This window comes from Gopherus evgoodei, chromosome 2 (genome assembly GCF_007399415.2).
Source record: "Gopherus evgoodei ecotype Sinaloan lineage chromosome 2, rGopEvg1_v1.p, whole genome shotgun sequence".
Classification (NCBI taxonomy): Eukaryota; Metazoa; Chordata; order Testudines; family Testudinidae; genus Gopherus; species Gopherus evgoodei.
This window is the reverse complement of record NC_044323.1, coordinates 14,525,380-14,552,111: the sequence shown is the minus strand read 5'-3', so window position 1 is coordinate 14,552,111 and position 26,732 is coordinate 14,525,380. Positions and strand designations below refer to the sequence as shown.

The 26,732-nt window shown below is 45.0% G+C and overlaps 1 protein-coding gene across 9 annotated transcripts in view; it reads left to right on the top strand.

Moving 5' to 3' along the window:
• Window positions 1–26,732, top strand: part of PRKAG2 (protein kinase AMP-activated non-catalytic subunit gamma 2) — a 403,378-nt gene that overhangs the window by 312,544 nt on the left and 64,102 nt on the right. For all 9 annotated transcript variants that reach the window (XR_003998731.1, XR_003998732.1, XM_030550041.1 and 6 more), the window contains one exon: window positions 17,058–17,167. Coding sequence is in view for 7 of the 9 variants with exons in the window: in XM_030550041.1 (XP_030405901.1) it covers window positions 17,058–17,167 (110 nt within the window). In the remaining 2 variants the exon portion in view is untranslated. The remainder of the gene's footprint in view (window positions 1–17,057; window positions 17,168–26,732) is intronic.

Here is a 26,732-nt window from a genome sequence, read left to right as displayed (position 1 = left end):
GGTCTCCCAATTTCTTCTTCCTTTTTGATGATACCCTCTTGTCTATTTTCTGCCTGTGACTGTATCTCTTTTATGGTGTTTCCTATGCATGGAATAGCCTCCCTCCAGTAGGATGCCAAACAACCTCTCCTCTCCTACAAGTTCTTCCTTAAATCTGTCTGTTAACCTTTCATCACTAACTCTCATCCCTGTTTTCATGTCTTAGCTCATATTACTTTAACTTGGCCTTTGTTGTTTTAACCCACTTCAATTGAGGGGTAGGCTGTAATACTGTTATGGGAAAGGTGGCAACAAAATGCATATTATAGGTTATTGATGCATTCCACACAATTATGAACAAAACTACATTAAAAGAATGTTAAGATACAGCCAACCATTTAAAAGTTTGGAAAAGACAGAGTTACAGTTGCCTGTGCAACCTTAATTTGGCCTTCTTGTGTGCATGCATTATGATATACTCTTTAATTACATGATCATACTGTTTTTTTCCCCCCACAGGACTCCTAACTCATTCAGTGCACAGGATAGACCTGCTCTGAGGATACATCAGGTTGTATAGTGATGGAATCTGTCTGAAGGGCCCCTGCTTCATTTGTTGCAGAAGTTGGTAGATAAGGAGTCAGTGAGGCAGGGGATTATGAAAGAGAAAGGAAAGTCTCATAGTTAAGGTAGTTGAATGTGCTACCCCAGGGAACTGGATTCTCTTTGGCAATAGCAAGGTAGCTGCTATGTTATGCAAAGCAAGTTCCTTAAGTCACCCTTTCAGAGATGGTCACTAATTGGATGTTCCTCATTTTATGGTGTCCTGGGATCTCGCAGCAGCTGAAGTCAGTAGGAACTGTGCTTTGAGCATACAAAGTGCTATATAATGTTATATTCTCTGAAAAATTAGATCCTAAGTATGTCAGGTTGGGCACTCAAAATTAGTGGATATTTTTGACTTAATATTGTCTCATCTGTAAAATGGGGATAAGATCAACCCGTCATCTCATAAGTGTTGTGAAGCTATATTAACTAATGTTAATGAAGCACTCTAATACAATAGTGATGAACACCACAAAAAAGCCCATGAGGAAATTAATAATTTTGCCTTCAGAGAAGTGTTTGAATAGTGTGCAGTAGAGAAGGCATGGCCACACTCTGAACAGTGACGCTCAACCTGAAGAGCTGCTCATTGAGTAACTTCTGTCCTGTGCTGTGAATAAGACAGAAGGCCTGCCTTTTGCCTGCCCTCTCTCCCTCCCTCAGCTCCTTGTCCCACTCTCTCTGCCTCTACACCCCATCTTATCAGATCTGTCTCTGTCCCCTCTTCCTTTGCAGGGAAAGTCCTTCTTAGCCTCAAGCTGGAGCATGCCTACTGCAGATGGAATCTTTAGGGAATCTTAAGTACAACAGTCTTGTGAAATCTCTACAGAGCATATGCAAATTAGTTTAAAAAAAATAAAAACAGCCTTGCATCCGATATGGAAAACTTCAGCCCAAATGGTTAGTTTGGCAATGTTATAAACAGCTGAAAACTGTGCTTTTATAATGGGAATTGTTGGTCAACCTTAAAAGGCAGTGCTGTTGGGCCCTACCTTTACTTCTTTCACAAACTCCCTTGAGTTTTAAAATTGCTCTGTTGCATTTTGAACCAACATAATCATTTAAAAAAAATTGGAAAATCATGAGTTAAGGTGATTTGTGCTTTTGTTACTAGTCTACACTGGATTAAGACTGGATTACTGTAATGCAGTCTGTGTGGGACTTCACTTTAAATCAGTCAGAAAGCTTAAAGTGGCACAGAAAACACCTGCCTCTTTGGTAAGTAGTGTTTTCTAGTAGGAGCTCACAGTGCCTGTGCTGCGTGATCTGCACTATCCATCTATGGTCACTGGTTGAGTTTAAGATGTTGGGTTTTTTTTCCACTTTTAAAGCTTTAATGGCGTGGGATCTGTCTACTTGAGGGATTCCTCCCTCTGCCATACTATTGCAGTTGAGATCGGCATAGACACTTCAAGAGGGATTTCCCTTGATTTTAAGACTTTTTTGGCTGGGTAAGGGGGGAGAATTGCAGGGGCTGACAGTTCTCTGCAGGAGGCCCTCAGCTTTGAAACCAAACTCCTTTTCTCACCCTCCACTGGTCCAAACCAGCTCAGGTTCATTGAGCTTCAGAGCCCTCTGGAGAGAGGATCTATCTACTAAACCCCTGGATTGGGAGGATATGGTGGAGGTTGACGCTTGAGAGTGGGGTGTTTTGTTAAGGATATTTGTTGAGAAAGGACTCTTTAGTGTGGAAGGATCCTATGGCAAAAAAAAGACCCACCTTGAATTTTCAGAGGGTGGGTGCTGGAAGAACTGCAGGTAACATTTTTAACATTCTCTACCCTAAGAGAGAAACTGTATCTGTAACTCATGTTACAAGACCTGTGGGTCTCTTCTCTAAAAGTTTAGCATGTGATTTTTGGGATTTAAGGTTGAATAATACAGTAGAAATTAAATGCAGAAATGTTCCTTTGGGGATTGTTCCCATCACCTTCAATTTGTGGTACATGGACTTAGACTTCTTTGCACAGTGTACTCCTGGAGGAATTCTGCGCCAAAACCATTAAAAACTCTGCACACAATATTCTAAAATTCTGCATTTTATTTGTCAAAATAAGACAATATAATCATCCAGTTTCAGTAATTTTGGTAACTTATTTCAAAATACCTATCAGTAAGTATGAATGTAACAATACAGACAACAAAGATTCAGGAAAAAAAAATGTTTTTTGACAAATAGATTCCTTACTAGGCATATTAATAGAGAACTTTGAGTAAATCATTTAATCTACAATACAGAAACAAATTTCCTGCACCCCATGGAAGCAGTGCAAAAGCTTGGGGGAGTCCGGGGTAATGGAGGAGCTAAGAGAGAGGGAAGTAATTGCTGGGAAGGACCCTGGGAGATAACCTAGAGGCTGACCCCTAGCCTCTTTGTCAGGCACATCTGTCCCATCTCCATGTGTCCCTGCACCTCAAACCCATTCAGCCCTCACTCCAGTCTGCCCCCAACTAGCCCTTCTGAATTTCAATCTGTGACACACACATCCTCCAGCAGCTCCATGTGCCCCATGCTGTTCACTCCCCATTTCCCATGCCTCCTCACCTGGCCCCATGGGCAGGGTGCTGTGAGGAATGCAGCCTCTTCTCCTGTTCCCCTCTCTGTGGTTGGCTGCTCCCTAATGGGAGTGGCAGCCCACTGTTCTGGTGCCACAGTGGCCCTGATGGGCAAAAGGTGTAACTGCAGCATATCTCTGGCATAATGTATTTTCTTCAGGGGAAAAAAATCTGTAGGGGAACATGAATTCTGGGTGTATGCAGTGGGGGAGAATTCCCCCAGGATTAACAGGTAATTTGTGCTACCTTTTAAACGTCGCCTCTAAATCTGGTCAAGGGCAACTTTATTTTGTTTACAACTATAAATAAATCTGTTTAAAGACAAAATAACTTTCCTTACTTGCACTTTTAAATGAGGTCCCTGTTACCTTGATTTCTGTGTACTATGACTCATTACCCCTGACATTGTTGAAACACTCATCAGAACAGCAGAATTTTAGTATTACCATCATTCCTTTGACCTATGCTTTTCAGTTTTGCATCTGATCAGCCTATGCTGTTGCTAAGTTTTTGCACGGCTGGAGAAAGAAAGAAGGCAAGAAGAGAATTGAGTTGCCAAGTACATTTGCAACATTAGATTTTTTTTTAATTGAACTTTTTCTTTACTTTTATTTGTCTTTTCCCTCTTCCTCCCTCCCCCCTTCCTGCTGCTGGAATAATATGACTTTAAGGTAAAAGTAGACTAGCAATGCCTAGGGAGATATTCTGAGGGATTTAACTGGTTTTCTTCAGTCACACACAGAGAATAAGTTAATGAAATCCTGGAGTCAGACATCACAAAAAAATGCCCAGAATAAAAGATTTAGTGGTCATATCTCACTAACCTACTATAGGTTCTCCTCCCTTGCTATGTTTAAACAGGCACTTGAAGCTAACTAGAGTTTGTAAAGTTATTTAAAGGTAGCTTCAATTTTTACCCTGCCTCTAGGTCATGCTATTATGTGTTATGCCTATAAAATATACAAATTACACAATACTTCACTGTCATTAAAATATCCATCTTTTCTGTGTGAAAGACTCAAACTGCAATGGAAATGGTATGGAGAAACAGTGATGACTAGACAGAAAATGCTGTCATGCACAAAGGGGAGAAATGTAGAAATATGTATGCTAATTCAACTGGAGGATTAAGATTAAATGTTACAAGTAATAACAAGGTAAATATTTAGACAGAACTGTCTTTGTTTCTACTTAATACTATCTAATGGCCTTTTTGAAACTCCATGTCTAGACAGAACTTTGTGTGTGTTAAAGGTAATCCACAAAGTGAGGGGAGAAATAGGTCAGTGCCAGTTAATCTATATGATGTACAAAGGCCTGAAAACCTCCCATTCGTCCCCCTTAACATCAGAAAGCAATGACTCTTCTATTCTGGAAGACTATGTGGTAAGTGGAGAGAACTAGTGAAATTAAGGTATCTTGAGACTGGCAGTTGAACAGATGAGATAAGAAAATCTTTAAATGCTGGCTTAAACTTTTGTTTTGTTCAATTCTCTGTGCCAAATCAGCACTTGGGAACAAAGCATATCTTTGTTAATAACTCAACATTGTCCCTTCAGTTAAGGTGTCAGAGAACATAAACGTCTCTACAATCCCCAGGTTTGCCAGGGAAGATCAAATCTGACATTCCTTGTATCATTAAGATTAAAAATATTTCTTTAAAACAATACAAAAACCTTTCAGGAGCTTCTTGTACATAAAGAAGCATGGGGGGAGCAAAACAAAACACCCTTTCATTTTAAGACTGACTTTCCTTTTTCCATTAAGGATAGGACACTTCTTGTCTTAGTGAAGACTTGCCTACATGAGAGAGCTGCACTGGTTAAACCAAAATAAGAGTGTGTACACCAGGATTTCCATTGGTTTAATGAAATAACTTTAAAAAGTCACAAAGTTAGAGTGGCTCATTTTGGGCTAGTGTAAATGGACTCCTAGCGCAGTGGTTTTCAAGCTTTTCTTTTCTGGCTACCCAGTTGAAGAAAACTGGTAATGGCTGTGACCCAACAGAGTTGGGGATGAGGGGTTTGGGGTGTGGGAGGGACTCAGGGCTGGGTTGGGTTACGGGGGCAAGGGCTATGGAGTGGGACCATGAATGAGAGGTTCAGGATGTGGGAGGGGGCTCTGGGCAGGAGCATGGGGATGAGGTGTGGGAGGGGGTCAGGGTTCTGGGCTGGGGTTGCAGGCTTTGGGCTGCGGATGAGGGTTTTAGGGTGGAGGTTGGGGTGTGGACTTGCCTCTGGGAGCTCCCGGTCAGTGGTGCAGAGGCAGACTTCCCGCCTGTCCTGGCACTGTGTACTGCGCTGCCCTCCAGAAGCAGCGAGCAGCAGGTCCAGCTCCTAGGCGGAGGCAACCAATAAGAGTGTGGAGCCAGTGCTCAGGCAGCATGCAGAGCCCTGTGCCCCTCCCCCTGGTCTAGGAGCCTGACCTGCTGTCTGCTTCCAGGGCACAGCATGGTGTCAGAACAGGTAGGACTAACCAGGCAGCATCGCCGATGGGACTTTTAATGGTCCAGTTGGCGGTGCTGAACAGAGTCCCCATGACCCAGTGCCTTACAGTCTGCAACCCAGTACTGGGTCGCGACCCACAGTTTGAAAACCACTGTTCTAGCGGACCTCGGTCCAATCCAGGGGTAGGCAACCTGTGACACACATGCCAAAGGCGGCACACGAGCTGATTTTCAGTGGCACTCTAACTGCCTGGGCGCCCTGGCCACCAGTCCAGGGGAGGGGCTCTGCATTTTAATTTAATTTTAAATGAAGAATCTTAAATATTTAAAAAATCTTATTTACTTTATATACAACAATAGTTTATTTATATATTATAGACTTACAGAAAGAGACCTAAAAATGTTCAATGTATTACTGGCACACAAAACCTTAAATTAGAGTGAATAAATGAAGACTTGGCACACCACTTCTGAAAGGTTGCCGACCCCTGGTCTAATCTAAACCCAAATAAGTTCCTGTCGATACAAAGATTTCCAGTAGTTTAAATAAATCAGTTCTAAATAACACCTTAAGTTAAAACAGTGCAACTGTCTCATGTAAACAAGGGTTTGAGGCTAGTTTGCACTTCAGCAACCATTCATTGATCTTAAATCTTCATTGAGCCCAGTCCACCAGAATGGTAGCTTCTAATATTAATATATGAAAGCTTAACACCATCTTTGGAAGTCTTGTATTTCAATACCTTCATCTGTCAGCCTTGAGTAGCATTTCTCTGAGAGGCACCTTTTTAAACCTAGATTTTCATTGTATGGAGTAATTAGACTTGGAGAAAGTCATGAGGCTTTCTGGTAGGGAAAAATGTAGATGTACTGGTTGTTTATGAATTCTTTAATAGGTGGATGTGAAATCTGTTTGAAGAAAACATTAGATTGATAACCTTGGCAATTGAGGTTCAACCTCTATTCACAAAACTACAGTAGTGCAGTTTTTCCCAAAAATGCAGGATTTGAACTGGTGATTTAGAGCTGATTATGTAACATGGTGATGGGCACTGTAGAAAATCCTTAAGATCAATGATGTACTCATTACCAATCCACTGAGCTGTCTATAGGCATTTTCTGCTTGACTAATGAGTGGGTAAAACTACTTCTTCCTAACTTATATCCCAGGCCAGAAACTAAATTTCTAGATTTAAAATACCATATCTCCTTCCCGTTACTCTACTCTTCAGTTTGAAAAAGGCTTGTAACTTAATCAGAGCAAATTACTGTGTTGTTTTTGTTTTTTGTTTGTGCCTAGACAGGATATTGTATGGTTATTTTAATTAGCTCTGAAATGCAGATTTCTTAAGCTGTGCATCAGCTCCATTATCAGTCTCTTATCTCACATACAGTGTGAATGCATTAATGATTGTCACACTCCAGTACTGATGCCAAGTGTTAGCACACAACTACAGTATGAAATATATTTTAATACTTTTATGAAAACTAGTAATTGAGGGACTTGGGCGGCCATAAGACTGTGGTGACAAATATCTTCAGTGTGCCTCAATATTAATATAAAATTTAAAAACTATACTAAACAATTATTGAGACATAACTTGAACAATTAAAAGCAAAGGAAAACTAAAGGCTGCCCGTGCTACCCTTAATTTACCCATTTTATGCCTAAAATAAGTGCCCCCTTAAATTGAGCACGCAACTTTAAAAAGTGACTACTTTTCAAGAGTCAAAAGTAATTTCAGATAATAAACTGACACTGAAATCCCCTTGCTAGTTTTTAATAGCTCTACAATCATTTTCCTATTCTTAAATGTCTTGTTTTTCCTTTTGAGTGGCTTTTTCACAAAGGGTAGCATGGGCAGCCTTTAGTTTTCCTTTGCTTTTGATTGTCCGCTTTCCCAGACTGGTGGAGTAGGAATAATGAGTGTTTTAACTTGACTCCTGCCCTCATTCCCCATTAATTACTAGCTAGACTTCTGAGTAGATGCATTTTAGGCTTTCAGCAGTAAGGAGAGGGGAAAAACTGGCTTCAAATCTAAAGTCAAATTGTTATAATTGATTTAGTTAATGTCAGTTATACAAATATTTGTGTAAGGCCCACCAGGAGGATTCTTTACATCATTGAAACGTTTATGGAAAGTGGGCTTTTTATTAGTTGGCAGCATTAACAAGCTGCTCTTGAAGCTCACAGATGCTGACTACAACAGTTGTGTACCTATAGCTACTGAATGATCTCTTTGTGACTAAACTAACTCTTGCACGCTTTAATCAAACAGGTGGAAGTTCCTCATGCAGTAGAACTTCCTGCTTTCAGCATTTTCTGGAACCACAACCTGAAGTTGAACTGATACACTGGAATTCAGTCTAAATATAAAAAAGCATAGTATTGCTTACAGCTTGTCTCCATTTACTAGAAAACCAGGGGTTGATTTTTAGCAAGTCTAGTGAAGACCCGCTAAATCAACCGCCAATCATTCTCCCATTGACACTGGTACTCCACCAGAATGAGAAGCATAAAGTAAGTCAATGGGAGAGTTTCTCCCATCGACCCAGTGCAGTGTAAACACTGCAACAAGTCAGCCTAAGGTATATCAACTCCAGCTACGTTATTCACATACGTGGAGTTGCGTAACTTAGGTCGACTTAGCCTTGTAGTGTAGACCTTCCTTTAGCTGCAAAGAGATAGTTACTTGTACTGCGATGGTACCTGGAAGCCCCGCTCATAGGCCAGGAGCCCCATTGTGCTAGGCACCGTACAAACAGCAAAAAGTCAGTCCACAGTGGTCTGTTATAGGCACTCCTGCACAAGCTATAAAAAGTATTTATACAGTATCTGTACAAAGAATTCAGTGGGTTGCACTATAATTAGTTAAATATCTATTTGGGGATTACTAGTGCAAGTGCTTTAAATAATGATGATTTAGAGGTGTGCAGAGGTTTTTATATCTTTTAAGACTGCAAACTAAAATACCAGAATTTTCATTTCATTTGCAAATGTTAAGATCTGCGTAACCTTAAATATTTGTATCTTGCACAGTTGTTTACCAGCTGATTAAGGTGGATCCCTCTTCACATGAGGATAGTCTGTCAATATTGTTCCTCAATAAAATTAAACTTTACTTCAGGATTTCATGTGCATTTCTGTGTAACTGGAATTGAGGTCACAGTTTTTTTTATAGCAGTTTCACTGTTTTGTTATATTAAGTTTTGGTGAACTTTTATGCCATTAGGGTACACTGGTATGGAAACTTGCTGTTGAAAGTACTGTAATACAGTTTTACCTTTCATTGAGCTGAGCTACTTTTGAGATAGTTTTGCTATAAAAATACTCAGACGTATTGCACATCTTTGAGAGAACTGTAGGTGTTTATACAGGTTTTTGGTAGTTACTGTGTGTGCGGTTTTTTTGGTTTGGTTTTTACAAACACACTCACTCTGCATCTTAATCTCAAAGCTCTAAAAGGTTGGGGAAAAGCAAGAATTATGCTTTGATATAGTCATTAATTACATGATCACAGACTAATTTTTTCCACAGGACCCCTGCCTCATTCAGTGCACAGGAGAGAGAATGCTTGTATTTTGAGCAGCTATTCAGTATAATCCATCTTCATTCTTTGTTTACTGTACATCGGGGTCCCCAAACTTTTGAGGGCCATGTTCCCCCCTTACCTGTCCACGCCCCCACCCTCACTCTGGAGCCAGAGCTCGGAGCAGCCAGACCCAGAGCCAGGTGCAGCTCTGCTCCCAGCCTCGCACCCAGCCTCGGCCCCAGGCCAGGAGTGGAGCCAAACCAAGGCTGTGGACGGGGCCAGGCATGGGACCGGGAGCCTGGGATGTAGCTGGGGGTGTGACCAGAGCAGAGCAGGGAGGGGCTGGTGGTGCTCTCTCCCTGCTCCCCACGGGGGCTGACTTGGCCTCACCGCACCCCCTCGGATGTTCCTCCATGCCGCCCTAGGAATGTGCACCCCACACTTTGTGGATCTCTGTACACTATTCAAACCCTACTCTGAAGACAAAATTAACAACTCCTCCAAGTACTTGTGCATATGTAAATTACTCTGTTGATATGCACAACTCAAGAGCTTGAGATTGGAGACCTTTTGGTCAGCAGCATTTATACAGCACACATGTCCTCCCAGTCCTTATGTTTCAAGGCAAAGGCCTATAAAGGCAAAGTATGTTGGCCGCGACTCATTTCCTCTGACACCTTATGGCTTAGAGGCAGAGCCCTCAGTGATTGAGAGACTGCCAGCCTTTCTTTACTAATTATAGTTATTGTTTTATAGCTATCCCTGGATTAGATTGCTAAAGAACTAGACATACAGCAGGCAGTTAATTGCCGACAGCATGGCATTATCTGGTTTTCCCGAATTCTAATGCTACCCCTCATGCAGGAGAGCTAACCCAGCCTCAAATGGACAGTGTGTGTCTGGGAGAATTGCATATTTACAAATTGCATGTTTGTTGCGAGTCCTTCAGTTCTCAGGTCAGGAAAGATAAGGAGACTTTTCTTCAGGTCTTCGCAATGACTAAATCCATTGAACCTGCCTCCAGACCAGGTTCATGAGACACCACTCCTATCCCTGCAGAGGCCCTTGAAGCCCAAAAGTACAACTGCAAGCTCTCTGCCTACAAGAGTCCCGGCGCCAGCTACCCAAACAACAATTGCAAGGTTTGTGTCCTCCTTGGATAGGCCACATGGCTCCTGGAGCCTGGGAGACAGACCACTATCAAGGCTCCTCTAACAGGAAAACCTTCCTGCAGCACCAAACGTCTTCTGAGACTTTGTGGCCCTGAATGGTTCCCTCTGAAGCTCCATCTCATACTGATTCCAACTGGACAGCACTAAAATGCCTAGTACCAATAGATGTGCTTTTGGAAAGGAACTCATCACCAACCCGGGTAGTATGTACCTCAACATCCACAGGGCTGGAGCCAGGACAACCAGGGCTACAGCCAAGTGCCTCTCCTTTACTGTAGTGGAGATTGCAATAGCACCTCAAGAGAACCAGGTTCCAGACCACCATCTACACCTTTGGTAGACGAATTCAGACTGGAAGTAAGGCATATATTTTTACAGTGATAAACTGTTCAATGATTGTTTGTTCAGTGGTCATGGGGGATTCGTTATCACTGTCAATGTTTAAATCAAGATTGGAAGTTTTTGTAAAATATATGCTCTAGGAATTATTTTGGGGAAGAGCTATGGCCTGTGCTAGACCCTAGAGGGATGCAAAGGAACATTCGAGGAGGTGCAGCTGGGGCCAAGGCTATCCCGGCAGGGAGGGAGCGTCACCCAGCTCTGCTGCCAGCCTAGGAGCCCTTTACCCTATCCCCTCCCTCATGAATGGAGTAAGGGGGGGCAAGGTAAAAAGTTTGGGGACCACTAGATTAAATGAACACAATAGTCCCGTCTGGCCTTTGAATCTACAAAAACCACCTAGGCTGTCAGCATCGTAAAAGTACTTGGCATCAATAGTTCACCAGATATATCAGGAACTGCAGTCTCCCTTGATGTCAATTTAAGCCTTACAGTTGGTACTGATTCTATCCATTGGTGTGGCACAGTCAGTCCCAAACATACTGAGAGCCACAATACTGCCCATGGATCCATGTTATATCTTCTCCTTGGCATCTTCAGATTTGAAGGACGAGGACAATCCATACCAGCAGCATCTCTACTTTCCCAAAATATCACCACAACCCTCAACGTAGTACAGAGTCAAGACACTCTCTTTGTGGGAGAAGAGATACTGAGACATGCAAAATCATGAGCCTTTGTTCTCCTAATCAGGGCCACTGGGCTTGTATCCACCAGGGCCCATATGGCCCTATTGCGGATGTTGGTCTCCTCACATCAGCCGTAGCCAATGGAACCAACACCACCACCAGAAGACTGTCATCCATGGTAGTGGTCCCTCAGACCACACAACAACCCCTCTTGGTTCCACTGCAACCGCAGGTGAAATAGGAACAGAGGGAAGAATATGCACCAGAAGGTGACCCCCCCCATCCCAGTGACCCTGTTCTTCTCATCCCCAAATGGGGCCTTGGTGATTACAAAGGTTTCTAAGATTTACTAATAAAGGTTACTGAGGCCCTCACCCTCCAAATAACTCGTGAGGAAGTTCAGGAGCAGAATGGTAAGTAAATGGACATTCTCAAGTCCTCTTCAATGGGAAAGATAACCTCACTGTCAGAAAGGGCTATCATGGACCCAGCCAAACCCTTGTGGTAGACAGCTGCCCCAATTCTTTTGCCTTTTGCAAGATAGAAAATATAAGATGCTTCCCAAGAGTGTAGAATTCCTGTACACACACACACACGCTGTCCCATCATCTCTGGTAGTCACAGTGGTGAACAAAAAGGAAAAACAACTTAGGTCCTCACCAAAAGAGAGAACCAAAGAGATGAGATTTATTTGGCTTGAAAGCCTACTCCTCAGCTAGTTAGTTCCATGTGGCCTATTACTTGGCCATACTGACCATTTGACTTCTGCATACATGAAACTGCTTACCTTTTCAGATGGCCTGCAAATGGAGATTTGCAAGGCATTTGTGTCAATAGACAAAAAGGGCCAGCTAGCGGCCAGGACAAGCCTGTAAGTGACACAGGATGTGGCAGAACGGCTTCCAGATTCATGTCATCAGTGGTCATTATGTGGCAGGCATCCTGGCTTTCGAGATGAGAATTCCTTAGAAGTCTAAATGATAGTGGAGGACTTTCCCTTCAAAGTAGCTGAACTATTCAGCTCTAATGAGGCCCTCCGTACATAGAGAGGCTCACGAGTCTTTCAGAGTTCCCTTGGAGAGTATGTGGCAGTTCTAAGTGGAATTTCAAACTGGCCTATTCCTCTCCGGGATCATATCTGCCTCCCTTCTAGCATCAAAGAACATCCAAACCCCCTAGGAAATGTCACTTTTTCCACAGGAAGACTGTGACAGCGTATTGCTCCATCCCACACCAACCAACCCTTCCAGTCTCAGACGCATCAATTTTGATGGGACAGTTGAAAGAGTTATTCTACTCTAGAAATTCTAGACCAGGGATTCTCAAACTTCATTGCACCATGACCCTGCATTTCTTACAAATATTACTACACCCCCCGAGGAGGGTGGACTGAAGCCTGAGCCCATTCAGGATCTGCCGCCCCATGTAGGGGGACCAAAGCCCAAGCCCCACCACCCCTGGTGCAGGGGGGGAAGGGGAGTCAAGCCCAAGGGCTTCAGCCCCAGCCAGAGGGCTTGTAACCCTAGCCCTGCTGCCAAGGGCTGAAACCCAAGGCTTTCAGCTTTGGCCCTGGGGCTCAGGCTTTAGCTTCAACCCTGGGCCCCAGCAAATCCAAGTCAGCCTTGGCAACCCTATTAAAACATGATCATAACCCACTTTGGGGTCCCAAACCACAGTTTGAGAACCCCTGCTCTAGAGCTTTCCTTTCAAAATAGTCTAATATACCACTGACTAAATCTTTGAGGGCGGCGGTGGTTGCTCGGGGGGCGAGAGGGGGAGAACGACATTGGTGGGGCCAGCAATCTCCCTACCTGGCTCCGCGCTTCCCTGGAAGTGGTGACATCCCCCTTGCTCAGCATCTAGGTGGAGGCATGGCCAGGCAGCTCTTCGTGCTGCCTCTGCCCACAGCGCTGGCTTCATAGGTCCCATTGGCTGGGAACCGTGAGAGCAGTGCCTGAAAGCAGCATGCAGAGCTACCTGGCCGTGCCCCTGCCTAGGAGCTGAGCAAAGAGGATGTCACCGCCTCCGTGGAGCCCCAGGTAAGCGCTGCCCAGAGCCCACCTCACTCCATCCCCTGCCCCAGCCCCAGCCCCCTGCCACATCCAAACTGCTGCAGCTGGTGGGAGACGGGGGCAGACTGGCCCACAACTGTCCCAGCAGCAGCCAGTGTGACTGACGCAGGGGCTGCCTGAGCTCCCCCAGGCCAGACGCACCGGCTGCTGCAGAAGTCACAGTTTTTATCTATATCAGTTGTATTACTGTATTAGACTTAGATTTGCATGCTTTGTTTTATTGGTAATTCACTTTGTTCTGTCTGTTACTACTTAGAATCACTTAAATCCTGCTTTCTGTATTTAATAATCACTTTTTTACTTATTAATTAACCCAGAGTATGTATTAATACTAGGGCAGCAAACAACTTTGCATATCTCTCTATCAGTGTTATAGAGGGAGAGCAATTTATGAGTTTACTCTGTATAAGCTTTATACAGAGTAAAATGGATTTATTTGGGTTTAGACCCCACTGGCAGTTGGGCATCTGAGTGTTAAAGATAAGAACATTTCTGTAAGTTGCTTTCAGTCAAGCCTACTGCTGTTGGGGACGGGGTTCAGACCTGGGTCTGGGTTTGTAGCAGGCTAGCGAGCTGGCTCAACCCAGGCAGGGCACTGCAGTCCTAAGCTGCCAGGGCAGGAAAGCAGGGGCAGAAATAGTCTTGGCACATGAGTTGGCAGTTCCCAAGCTGGGTTCTGTGATCCAACCCATCACAACTATATACATAAATTCGTCACCAAGGTAAGTTTGTGATTAAGCATCTTCCAGTCTTTCTATTCTAAAATATCCAACCCTAGTGTCAGTTCAGTGTTCCTGCAGTTACTCCTCCCTTAAGCACACTATTCCTGAGTCCCCAAAACTTAGGGGGACTGTTGGGCCATTTATCTATGCCAAACTTCATAGGCAGCAAAGCCTTGTGCTAACTGCTTAAGATGATGCCTTACAAGATACAGACCAGTAGGTTCCTTGCATCACTGCTAAGCAAAATTAAAATGGTAAAGCCAGCTCTATGGGCTACAACACCTAAAGCCCCTTCCCCATCCCTTTTCAGGGACACATCTCAAGAGGATCCATTACTTCTAGAGAGAAGCTTTAGGATGTCCTGACATAATAGAAGAGATCACTTCACAATATGGGGGAAATGGTTTACAGCGGCTATTTCCCTATCCTGGACCTGTGGAACCTCAACACGCTAATTTGCAAGCTGAAATTCAGGATGGACATCCTTACATCGATAATCTCAACTCTGGAGTACAGAGACTGGTTTGTGTATCTCAGCCTTCAGGATGCATACTTCTACATTCATCATTCCACACCATAGGAAGTACCTACAGTAGGCCAGGATCACTACCAGTATCAAATACTGCCCTTGAGAATCGCCACAGTATGAAGAAGGCTACCAGTCCAGTACCAAGGTACTATCAGTAGTGGCAGCTCATCTGAAAAGGTGCAGCATCACCATATTTCCTAACTTGGGAGATTGGCTCATACAGGGCAAATCTCAACAGATCTCTGAACACATGTTCACTTGCTTCCAGAAGTTAAGCCTACGTCAACAAACAGAAATCAACTTTAATCCTGGTTCAGATAATCAAATTCATCAGGGCCATCCTAGACAATTCCACATCCAGGGCCTACCTACCTCAAGACAAGTTATTTGAACTGTTTGCCATAACTTTTCAACCAGAGAAGACATACCTATATAAGATTATGTCTCACCCTCTGCGGTCATGTGGCCTTTTGCACATCATAATGCCATATGCTAGACTTCACGTTGGATGCTGATAGATTTTGGTTAAAGCTGGCTTTGACAGCCAACAAACATCACCTGGACATCTCTCCTCATCCCACCCTTGATCCTATTATCATTGAAATGGTGGAAAAACCCAATAAATGCCTGTAGAGGGAGTCCCTTTCTGGGTGCCTTTGCCATCATAGCCTATGTCATGGATCCATCCTTGTTAGGGTGGAGTGTACATATGGACAGATTAAAGGTACAGGACTCATCCTGCCAAGGAAGAAGAGAACGCACATTGATTTCCTAGAACTCAGCTGTACGGAAGATCTGAAAATCCTTCTGCCACCTAATAGGATAGTTGGTACAGATCATGACTGATGAACATGAGCACCATGTTTTATATCCACAAATAATGTGGAGTAAGGGCTTCCTCTCTTTCTTCTGCCAGTCTCCACTCTAAGAGTCCCACTCTAGTTCCCATCCATCCTCCCTCAGTTCTTTGTGCCCAGTCTCCTTGCCCAGCCAATTCTAAATTCCCCCTTTTTGGTTTCTCGTCCAATGTGTTGGGTGCACATGCACCCAGGCTGGATCACAGTCCTCTTCCCCAGCTGCTCCCGGGCTACTATCAGTTCCCTTGTCCTAGTCTCTTTGCCTAGCCAGACTCTGTTTTCGCTTTTCCTCATCTCCTACCCTTCCCAGCTCCTTGTCCAATTTGTGTTTCTCTTCACGTCCCCAGTCTCTCTCCTATCCTTCCTGCCAGTCTGTCTCACTAGATTCCTTGTCTCAATCTACTCCTTCCCCCTTCCCCTGGTCTGGCATTCGTCCCATCTGCATTCAGATCAGATGGTTTCCTCCACACTGCTTGGGTGCCAGCAGGGTTGGAGGGCAGCGATGGTGAGTGCCATTGAATATACAGGAGAGACAGGCTTCATGCTCTCAGTTCCAGTGCTCAGCCCACATTGCCCTGAAACAGCCGTTATGGGGAAAATCCAACTTTGCCCTTGTAGCCTTGGGCTGGGTGGAATATGCTCAGTTGCTCTGGGGTTATGGTGCATTCACAGTCTGGGCAGCCCTAGGAGCTGTAAGGCTTGAGCATGCTCAGTGAGGACTGAATCTTTAGAGACTTTAGCTGCAAACTAACAAGTCTCTACTGACGATGCATAACTGTGATTGCTTTCAGAAACTTATGATATGGACAAATTTGGTCAGATTTTCATGGGGATGGCAAAAGGCACATTTCTGACACAGTCCGTCTCTGCCAAATTTCAAGTCCTTCTTCAAATCATAGGAATACTAGAGCAATTCAGAGGAGAAGTCACCAGAATTTAACATGGGGATAGTAGCGGGAATACATTGGTTTGCCCTTGCCTTGATCTCAGAAATGGCTGAGCTCTTTGGCTGTAATCTTAAAAGCTTGAGGCAGATATCTAACCCATAAAACTCCTGCCAAAATGGCGTTTGTCAGAGCTCTAAGTGATTTGAAAATAGGGTCTTATGGGAAGTGTTGAGCAACCTTAATAGGTGGTGCTATCGGCCCTGCCTATAATTTGCCAAACTTGCCTACTAGTCCTCCAGTTCCCTGTCAGAGAAATAGCTGTATCCAGAAAACATGGGTATAAAGCAAAATTAATATCCCAAACAAAGAGAAAATGTTGAATAGACTGGATATTGGAGAAATTTATTGTCTTATTCAAGGAATTCTGTTCAGTTAAATAAATGTGACATGTCAGTCTCAAACTGTAATTTCAGTGTGTAATCAGAAGAAAGTTGGGTCCGAGCTGCAGAACTCTGATCTGATGCTTGAACCATCTCATTATGTTTGTGTTCCAAAGATGTTTGCTTTGGGACTGTTCATCTTTTAAAATGGTGCCTAAATGATTTGATAGTATGCTTTTCTTCTGCATTTCAAAAAACAGATCTTTTAAAAGTTGTCCTTCTTCTTACAGCATCTGAAGAATCAGAAAGTGACATCTACATGCGATTCATGAAGTCTAACAAGTGTTATGACATAGTTCCAACAAGTTCTAAGCTTGTTGTTTTTGACACTACGTTACAAGTAAGTGCTTAAGACTACATTTTGTTGCAGTTCAGTTGCCTTTTAAAATACGCACATAGATATCCTCCTCGAATGCTGTGTGAAAATTGTTTTCTCTTTAGAGAACTGTTTTTTGAGATGCTTTTTGGATCCAAGAATTGGTAATATGTTTTTGAAAGTGTGTACATTTGTATAGGAGGGAACTTTCATATTTTACTTTGAGTCAATAGTTAGCTTAACCTTCACATGAACACGGAGCTTTACTGACTTTCCAACAAGGGATAGGTAAATGAAATAGTTATCAAAATATCAATATTCTATGATTATGCAGGAGTATGGATATTATGCAAATTATCAATGTTTTAAGCCTGGCTTTTTAAGATTAAATAATCCTCTGAATTAAGTAAGTGTATAATTCCTTGGAGGTTCTACATTTTACCAGTAAATCATCGGTGTATTTCAGCTAGTTTAGATTTTTGGTTTTGTGTGCATGATGTATGCAGTTGCCAAAAGCAGAAAGTACTAGAACTTCAGTCCATTCTGGAAACATTAAGAATAATTTGTTCTGAAATTAGGGGCACACAATTTGGTCCATTCTAGACTCTTCAGATTTTGGTTCTATTTGGAGTGATTTTTAGAAGAAGCAGCAAAAGGGGGCTATTAACTTTAGTCTGATTAAAAAGACTGAGATGAGATGAGATGTGCTCTGCTCCTAGTGTCCCCTGAAAAGATAAATGATGCAGTGGTAACTGTTTGTTTTTGGGTTTGGTTTTTTTTGTTTTTTTTGTTTTTTTTGAAAATTTTAAGAAAAGACCTCTTTCATATTGTAGTATCTTCCTTGCATCAGAATGAATCCACAGGCTGGTTTATTTATTGCTTACTGTAAGTCTGGTTGCTCTTTTGTGGCTTTAAAATTGCAGTTTCACTTTTTTTCTTTTTTAAAAACAAATGTGATAGTGGAATAGCAAGTATATACCGGTCTGTGTTAGCCTCCAGAGGCTATATGTATCAATTTGATTTTACCTAGGGAAATACACCAATCTAAAACTTGTATTTCTGAGAGCTTGTCTAAACTAAAAAATTAAGTTGACATACAGCCACCACAATAATTAAAGCAGTAGTTGACATCTACGCTTGCTGTTTCTGTCAGTGGTGTGTGTCCTCACCCAGAGCAAGTCTACTGTCTGAAGTGGGGCACTGACAGCTGGAGCCTGGCAGCTGGCCCCTGCTGCCACTGACAGCCCAAGCTGTCAGCCAGGCACAGGCCCCAGATGTGAGGCCATGCCCAACAGCTGGGATTGTCAGCTGCAGGGTTGGGGATGGGGCTCCAGCTATCAGGCTTACTCTGGGCTGACAGCCAATAGGCGATATAGTATGTGTCTGCATGGACGCTGTCTCACCCTAACTACATTGACGTAAGGGCTACACCTCTTGTGGAGGTGGAGTTATGTCTGTGTGGCTGGGGACTCACTTTGGTGAAAGCAGCATTCAAGTGTGGACACTGACATAATTAGGTACACAGGAGAGACAAGTAAGCCACCTTGTGTTGATCTAACTCCGCATGTAGACCAGGCCTGAGCCTATTAATGTTTAATGTCTGTCTTGGAGTGTTTTCAGTAAGCCTCCAAGAACATGCTAGTTTCAACACAAATGCCTTAAATTTGTAAGTCTTATGTCTGATCACTGTCTGTACAGTGACAGGTTTCAGTGTGTTAGTCTGAGAGTGCTGTTGGGGTCCCAGTAATAAATGTTGGTGACAGCCATTTTGCTAAAGAAAAGTTACTTGGTTAATGATACTAGCAGCATGAAAAACCCAGTGTGAGAGACTGATTAATCAGTTGTCAAGCCATAGTGAAGTTTATTTGATTGGAAGAAAAACCTGAAGACTTCATAGAAAACTTTTTGAGTAAAAACATTTGTGGAGAGGTTAACTGACACTTATATTCAGGTAAATAAGTGAACAATTGGAACATAACTTAAAATTTTATTAAAATTTTAAAGGAAGTAAACAAGTACATCTGTCCTTGAGAGAATTAATTTGAGAGAGTTAATACCTCAGGATCTTAACATCACAGATCAAATCTTACACTTTACTGGTAATTTAAGACCAAACGCTGTGAGGGAGTCTGTGTTCACAGCACCCATTGAAGTAAGTGGGATTTGTGCATGCTTGACATCTTTACTGGATCTGGTCTTTATAGAAAACTGACTTACCACTTTTAAAAAGTCCCAAGAAATAATTGTATCTTGCCAAGCTCCTTGGTTCCTGTTCCATAGATTACCAGAACATATGTCACTCCCAAATATATTTTTGTAATTTGCTTGCAAAATTCACAGGTTCTATAACTAAACTGTATAAAAGACATAAGATAGTCTTATCTGCCTTGCACCAATGTAAATCAGAAGTGATCAATGGAATTATATTGGTCTATAATAGATAAGGAAGATAAAAATCAGACCTTCATTAATATTTAGTTCTTTATTGTGCTGGTGAGTTACTCTGGAAGAATGTTTTTGAGTAGTTGCTGGATCCTCAATATCCTGTCTCCCCCTAGTAATTGGAGATGGGATTATTTTCAGTCAAGGCTAGGTTTGAGAATAAATAGATTTCTGATTTGGTGGTACAAATCATGTCTTTAAGACCATCAGAAAACTGTAGTTTTCATGGTTAACAATAAAGTTGGTATACATTACATAGTAGTAAGCCTCACTACAGATTATAATACTTCAAAGGTAGATGGAAAGAAAACTCTTCAATACAAAAGGAGCAAGATTCAGTGAAATATAAAAGTACCCAAATATCCTGGAGGATCTTAAACTATATCTACACACTATGTGCCACCACTAGTGATTGTGTAGTACGTGTAGCTTCATGCCACAGAGAAAATCAGGATGTGTCCACACTGGTGTGTGTCTGTGCATGTCAATGAAATATTTTCCCAGAGCGACAGCAGTAGGGAAAGGCTTCATGCTCTCCCTGTGGCTGGAGCTTTTCACTGCAGTGAGGAAACTTTCTGGTAGTGGGGAGGCAGTGGGGAAAAGTTGTGACATGTAAGCGCCGCAACTGATAGATGAACTTTCTGTCCTCTTGCACCTGACACTTGCCAGGATTTACATCTCCCCTAGGACAACAGCAGCAGAGTGTGGGAGAATCCTTGGAGCCCCGATGGTTTTATATCCCATGTGGAGCAAGGAATTCTCTGTCTTGGCAAGAGAGAAGGTAGCTGGATGGGTGTTTTTTTTTTTCAGATTTAAAAAATTCTATTAAAAGAACCTTCAGATTACAAAGTCATTAACTAAAAACTTACAAAATGGTAGAATTAAGGTTAAGACAGCATTAGCTCAGCCCCCTCGCCACAGAACCCCTGCCGCATTCAGTGCATACCATCCAAACTGTACATGCAAATTTATTAATTACATTTGGGTATTAGTGTGGTGCTGTCACCATAATATCTGAGTATTTCACAAGTATTAATGTATTTATCTTCACAACACATGAGATTGGATGGTGGTGTAAAGTGGGGATGATAACACAGGCACAGAAAGTAAGGCCAGAATTGTCAAACTAATGGTGAGTGCCCAATCTGAGAAACATAGACTCTGTTTTTTTGTGTTTTGTTTTTCCTCTCTTCTCCCCCTCTCCTCACCCCAGTACTTATCACTGTTGTGGTAGCTTGTTTTTTGTTTATATTCAGCGCACAGCTCCCATTGATTTCATTTGCAACTATGAACACTCTCACCACTTTTCAAATTCAACCTCAGGTGTTTCAAGTTTGGTCCCAAAAAATGAGGAACACAATTAGTGCCCAGTTACGAAAAGTTTGGTTAGGATGAATTGCCCAGCATCACATACGGACTCTGTTGCAGAAGCAGGGATAGAATCTAGTTCGCCTTCATCCTCCTTAGCCATGATGCCATCTTTTCCCTTCCTACGGTTCCCTGGCCCATTCCCATTGCATCCTGTGACTCTGGGCAGAGCTTGCCATTGCTGCTGAAGGAGGCTGTTGCTGAGGTTTTTTTGTTGCAGCTAGGGAGAGGGGAGCATCATGGAACACTCCCCCGCTGCTGCTCCTGCTGACTACCATCTGCTTGCTTCCCTGCCTGCCTCCAGCAGCCTCCCCTGGGATTACTGCAGCAGAGAGTCTGTCACAAGCACATGTGGGTGCACATGCATCTTGGACTTTCCCTGCGGAGGACTGGTAGGCCTCCTCCACCTTCCTCTGCTTGTCAAGTTGGCTCCCTCCTCCCCACCTGGGGGAATTTTACTCCTGGGGGAATTCTGTGCCAAAAAAATCTGCACACAGTATTTTAAAATTCTGCTTATTTTATTTATCAAAATAACACAGTATATCACACCAGTTTCAATTATTTTGGTAACTTACTTCAAAATGCGTGTCTGTAACAATACAGACAACAAAATAAGATTCAGGAAATGGCTTTTTTGACTGATTCCTTACTAAGCTACAATGCATAAATGTATTTCCTCCACCCCTCAGAAGGAGTGCAAAGGCTTGAGGGGAATCAGGGGTAACAGAGAAGCTGAGGGAGAGGGACATAATTGCTGGGAAGGAGCTGGGGTTGGGGGGATTGTTAGGGAGTTGGGGAACCTCCCTCGTGCAGACCCTAGCTGACCCCTGGACTCTCCCATTGAGTCAGGCACATCTCCCCTGTCTCTGTGTAGGTCTGCACCCCTACTCCCATTCAGCCCCTGGCTCAATGCTGCCTCCTCCCCCAAGCTCCTGAGTCCACACCCTAGTCTGTCCTTCCCATGCCTCCTCACCTGGCTCTGCTGTGAGGAACACAGCCTCTCTGCTGGCCAGCTGCCCTCTCTTCTGGCACCGCAGCAGCCCTTAGTGGGCAAAAAGTGTAACTGCAGCACCTCTCCAGCAGAATCTATAGCAGGGGTCGGCAACCTATGGCACGCATGCCAAAGATGGCACGAGAGCCAATTTTTAATGGCATGCGGCTGCCTGCTGGGATTCCGCGTGTCATTAAAAATCCTGCCGACGCGGCAAGCCGTGTGGTCCGCGGTCCTGCACCGGAGCGCTGGCTGAGCGCAGCAAGCCGCCGGCCCCTCCCCCACCTTCCCCCAGAGCCCTGCTGCCGCCCACGCAGAGCTCTGGGGGGCTGGGGCTGCGCGCTCCCACGGGGCAGCGTTTGGCTCTGTGGGGAGGGAAAGACGCTCTCCACTCACCCGGAGCCCTGCCGCCACGCGCACAGCACTCTGAGGGGCGGGGCGGAGCAGGGCTGTGCCTGGGGGTGGGGCGGGTGGCGGCGGCAGAGCTCCGGATGAGCGAGGAGCCTCATGGTAAGGGGGCCGGCTCCGGGGCTGGGTGGGGCAGTCAAGGGACAGGGAGCAGGATGGGGGGGGCATACTGGGGGGTGGTTAGGTGTGGAGGTCTCTGGAGGGGGCAGTCAGGGAGCAGGGGGGGTTGGATGGGGCATATGAGTCCTGGGGTCTGTTTGGGGGGTGGATAGGGGTCGGGGCAGTCAGGGGACAGGGAGTAAAGAGGGTCCTGGGGGAGCAGTTAGGGTTGGGGGGGGGTCTCTGGAGGGGGTGGTCAGGGGTCAAGGAGCTGGGGGGGTTGGATGAGTCAGGAGTTCTGGGGGGACTTCCAGGAGGCAGGGGTGTGGAGAGGGGTTGGGGCAGGCAGGGATCGGGTTGGATGGGTCCAGAGTTCTGAGAATCCTGTTAGGGCAGGGAGCGATTAGATAGGCATGGGAGTCCAGGGGGTCTGTCTGGGTGTAGGGGTGTGGATAATGTTGGGGCAGTCAGGGGACAGGTAGGGGCTAGGGGCCTGGGGGGGCAGCCAGGCTTAGATAGGAGGTGGGGTCCCAGGAGGGGATAGTCAGGACAAGGAGCCAGGGGGGTTGGGGGCTCTTGGGGGTGCAGTCACCCACCTCTCTGCCCTGAGCCCTGATCCTCCCCCCCCCCACCTCTCTGCCCTGAGCCCTGTACCACCCAGCCCTCTGTTTGTTTGACTCCTTGACCCCCGTCATGACCCCAGCCCTGACTGGCACCCCCACACATACCCAGCCCCCCTACCCTGACACTTGCACCCTCCTCACATGCCCCCAGCCCTCTGCCCTGACTCTTGCACCCCCACATCCCATGCACCCTGCACATCCCCACCCCCACCCTGAGCACCAACTGGGAGCCCCTGCACCCTCATTCACATTCCCATCTGCACCCCTCACACCACGTGGGAGCTGCCCAGGTAAGTGCCGCCACACCCAAACCTCCTGCCCCAACCCTGAGCCCCCTCCGTCATTTTAGCTCCTGGCCCAGCCCTGTGCTCGGTCCACTCCAACTTTCAGATCAGTGCAGAGAGAGGAAGAGAATGGGCTAGAACCAGGGAGAAGGTAGGTACCCACTGTATGCGGGCAGGGCCGGGACCCCAGACCAGCACTGGGCTGAGCGGGTCTGGCAGCCGGGATCCCGGCTGGTAGGAGCCGAGGATGGAACCCCTGAGCGGCAGTGAGCTGAGCCGCTCAGCCCACTGCCAGTCTGGGGTCCCAGCCACCAGCCCCACACGGCCCACTGCCAGTCTGGGGTTCTGGCTGCCAGACCCTTCCCAGCTGGGGTCCTGGTTGCAGGCCCCAGTCAGCCCACTGTCGGCCTAGGTGAACAGAACCCCAGACCAGCAGCGGGCTGAGTGGGTCGGTGGCATGAGATCAACATTTTAATTTAATTTTAAATGAAGCTTCTTAAACATTTTGAAAACCGTGTTTATTTTACAATACAACACTAGTTTAGTTATATAATAGACTTGTAGAGAGAGACCTTCTAAAAAACGTTAAAATGTATTACTGGCACGCAAAACCTTAAATTAGAGTGAATAAATGAAGACTCGGCACACCACTTCTGAAAGGTTGCCAACCCCTGATCTATAGTATGTGGAGAAAAATCGGCGTGGCACGTAAATTGTGTCCGTGTACGGCGGTGCAGAACTCTTCTCCCAAGAGTGCGATTTGTTATCTGTTTCCCAGTCCCATCCAGGGCCCTCCCTTCATGCTCTGTTACCTGCCCTGTCCAGCCGCTTCCCCTGCATTGTTTGGTGGTACTCCTACTCAGCCCTAACCCCGTTTTTGCTGTGTGTTCCCTGTCCTACCCAGCCTTGCTTGCCCTGTGTATCTGCACTCTCCCAGTGCTTGTGATTCCTCCCCACCAGTTTGTTTAATTTTCTGTTCACTGCATCTCTTCAGACAGCTGCCTTTTGCTCAGTGCCCCCAGAGAAGCTGGTGCCCACACAACACTGCCTATTGTACCCCATGCCCTCTTTGCTTTATTTCATTAACCTCTCCAATTTTTGTTTGCACTCTTCTCCCCCATATGCAGGGTACGGGAAAGGAGTGGTTAGCCTCCATTTTTCCTGCCCCTAGCCTTCCCTTTGTCATTTCACTCCTTCCAGTGGCTGTTCTCATTACCTGTGCTTGATTGCAGACCGGGATTGCACCCTGGGGAATGTCACAGTGGCCAATCTGGACTTCTGTGTCCCCTTAGCTCTCCAGTTTGTGATGCCTTTTACACTGCTTTTCTGGTGAACAGTGACCTCTCCAGGCTCTGCTCTCATACAGCCACCGGCATGTAAAATCACTCCAAGCTGAGTACATGAATGCTATGCCCAGCCATCCATGAATTACATACAGGGCAATATCTGCATATCCCCAGTCCCCTTGTCCCCCAGAAATGTGCTTCTTGTTCTGTCCAGCACACTATTGCACCAGTCATGTTGACCTGAGTAGAGATTCCCAAAACACTTCAACCAAAATACACTGGTTTAGGTAAAACAAAATAAACTTATTAGCTAGAGAGAGATTTTTAAGCAATTACAAATGGTAAGGCATAGAAATCAGAATTGGTTACAAAAGAAATAAGAAGTTAAACATACAAGCTAATTTCTAAACTTTACCAAGGCTAATAGGTTTAAATTTAAAAGCAAAAAAGGAGTTTTTCAAACCAAATCTTACAGCAGTTTGTAATGGCTGGAAAACCTCCAGACCGGGACCACTCCCCCAGTTTAATGATGATGCTTTTATCTTTCAAGCAATCTAGCTGCCTTAAGTAGAGAAGGAGGAGAAAAGGTGAGGTGGAGGTCATTACCTCTTATTTTTATATCCTCCTTCGCTGTTTGAGGATTACCCCCCACCAGGGTACAGACAAACAGTCTCCTGTGTAAGTGAGGTTTGAAGTGTTTCTAGGAGGAAATGTAAATTCTTTATTTACGCTTCTCGGTTGCTGAAGAATGGCTGCTTAGGTAAGTGATAGCCCACTTGACTTTGATACCTGTCTGGGGTTGCCAGTACAGTAACTCCTCACTTAACGTTGTACTTATGTTCCTGAGAAATATGACTTTAAGCAAAATGATGTTAAGTGAATCCAATTTCCCCATAAGAATTAATGTAAATGTGGGGGTTAGGTTCCAGGGAAATTGTTTTTCACCAGACAAGACTATATTTATTTATTTATTTTATTTTTACACACACACACACACACACACACACACACACACACAGTATAATTTTTTTTAAACAAACAATTTAATACTGGTACACAGTGATGATGATTGTGAAGCTTGGTTGAGGTGGAGGAGTCAGATAGTGGGATATTTCCCTTCCTGCTAAATGATGAACTAGCAATTGCCTGAGCACTCAAGGGTTAACTCTTTCTCTACACAAGGCAGCAGAAATGGAGGGAGATATGTACATTTCCTTTAAGTACACTGCCTTGTTAATTAGATCAGCTTGCTGAGATGCAGCTCCCTCCATCCTGAGTCCTGGTCTGTCCCCCCTGCTTTATGGAAGATAGGGTAAGCGGGGTGCAGGAGCAGGGGGGAGGGAGACATGCTGACATTAGCCCCCCTCTTCCTTCCCTCCCCCCGCACAGCAACCAGGAGTCTCGGGGAGCAGGTCCAAGGCAGGAGCAGCACATGGCAGTGAGGGGGAGGAACACAGCAGAAAGGGTAAGAGCCTCACCTGGAAGGTGTCTTCCGTGGTGATGGCTTCAACTGCTGCAGGCAGATGGCCATGGCTCTCCCTTCTCCTGCTGTCCTTTCCACCAGCTCTGGGGGTATGGCACCACCTGCTGCCCGGTTACTATCTGCCTCAGCCCATCTACCTGCCACTTCCAGGGTCAGCAGTGTTAGGGGCCCCTTCTCCATCTTGACAAGGAGGCAAAGCATCCATTGCCTTCTGGTGACTGCCTTGCTCCACATCAAAACTTTGTGTGGGCTTTGGCCTGGATGATAGGGCCCTCTGCCATTGTGACAGCCTTGAAGATCTGTTGGAAAGTTGTCTTCTTCCTGATGTCAGAGGCAGCCTCCCAGGAAGTATTTGGAGAAAGGCATCTCACTGGGACAACCTCTTTCTCCCCCATGAATCCCAGGAGGACCTGGGCACATGGGTGGTGCTCATTTCTGCCTTGCCCTTCCTCCCAATGCTCTTCTGCTTCCCTTCACCAGCTCGGGGAAGCTGGTCTCCAGCATCAGCCCTCTGCCACTGGGCTGTAAGGACCACCCACCCTCCTCCATTGCATCCTCTTTTTCTGCTGGCAAGTCACCATCCAGCTGCTGGCAGCATTGTGTAG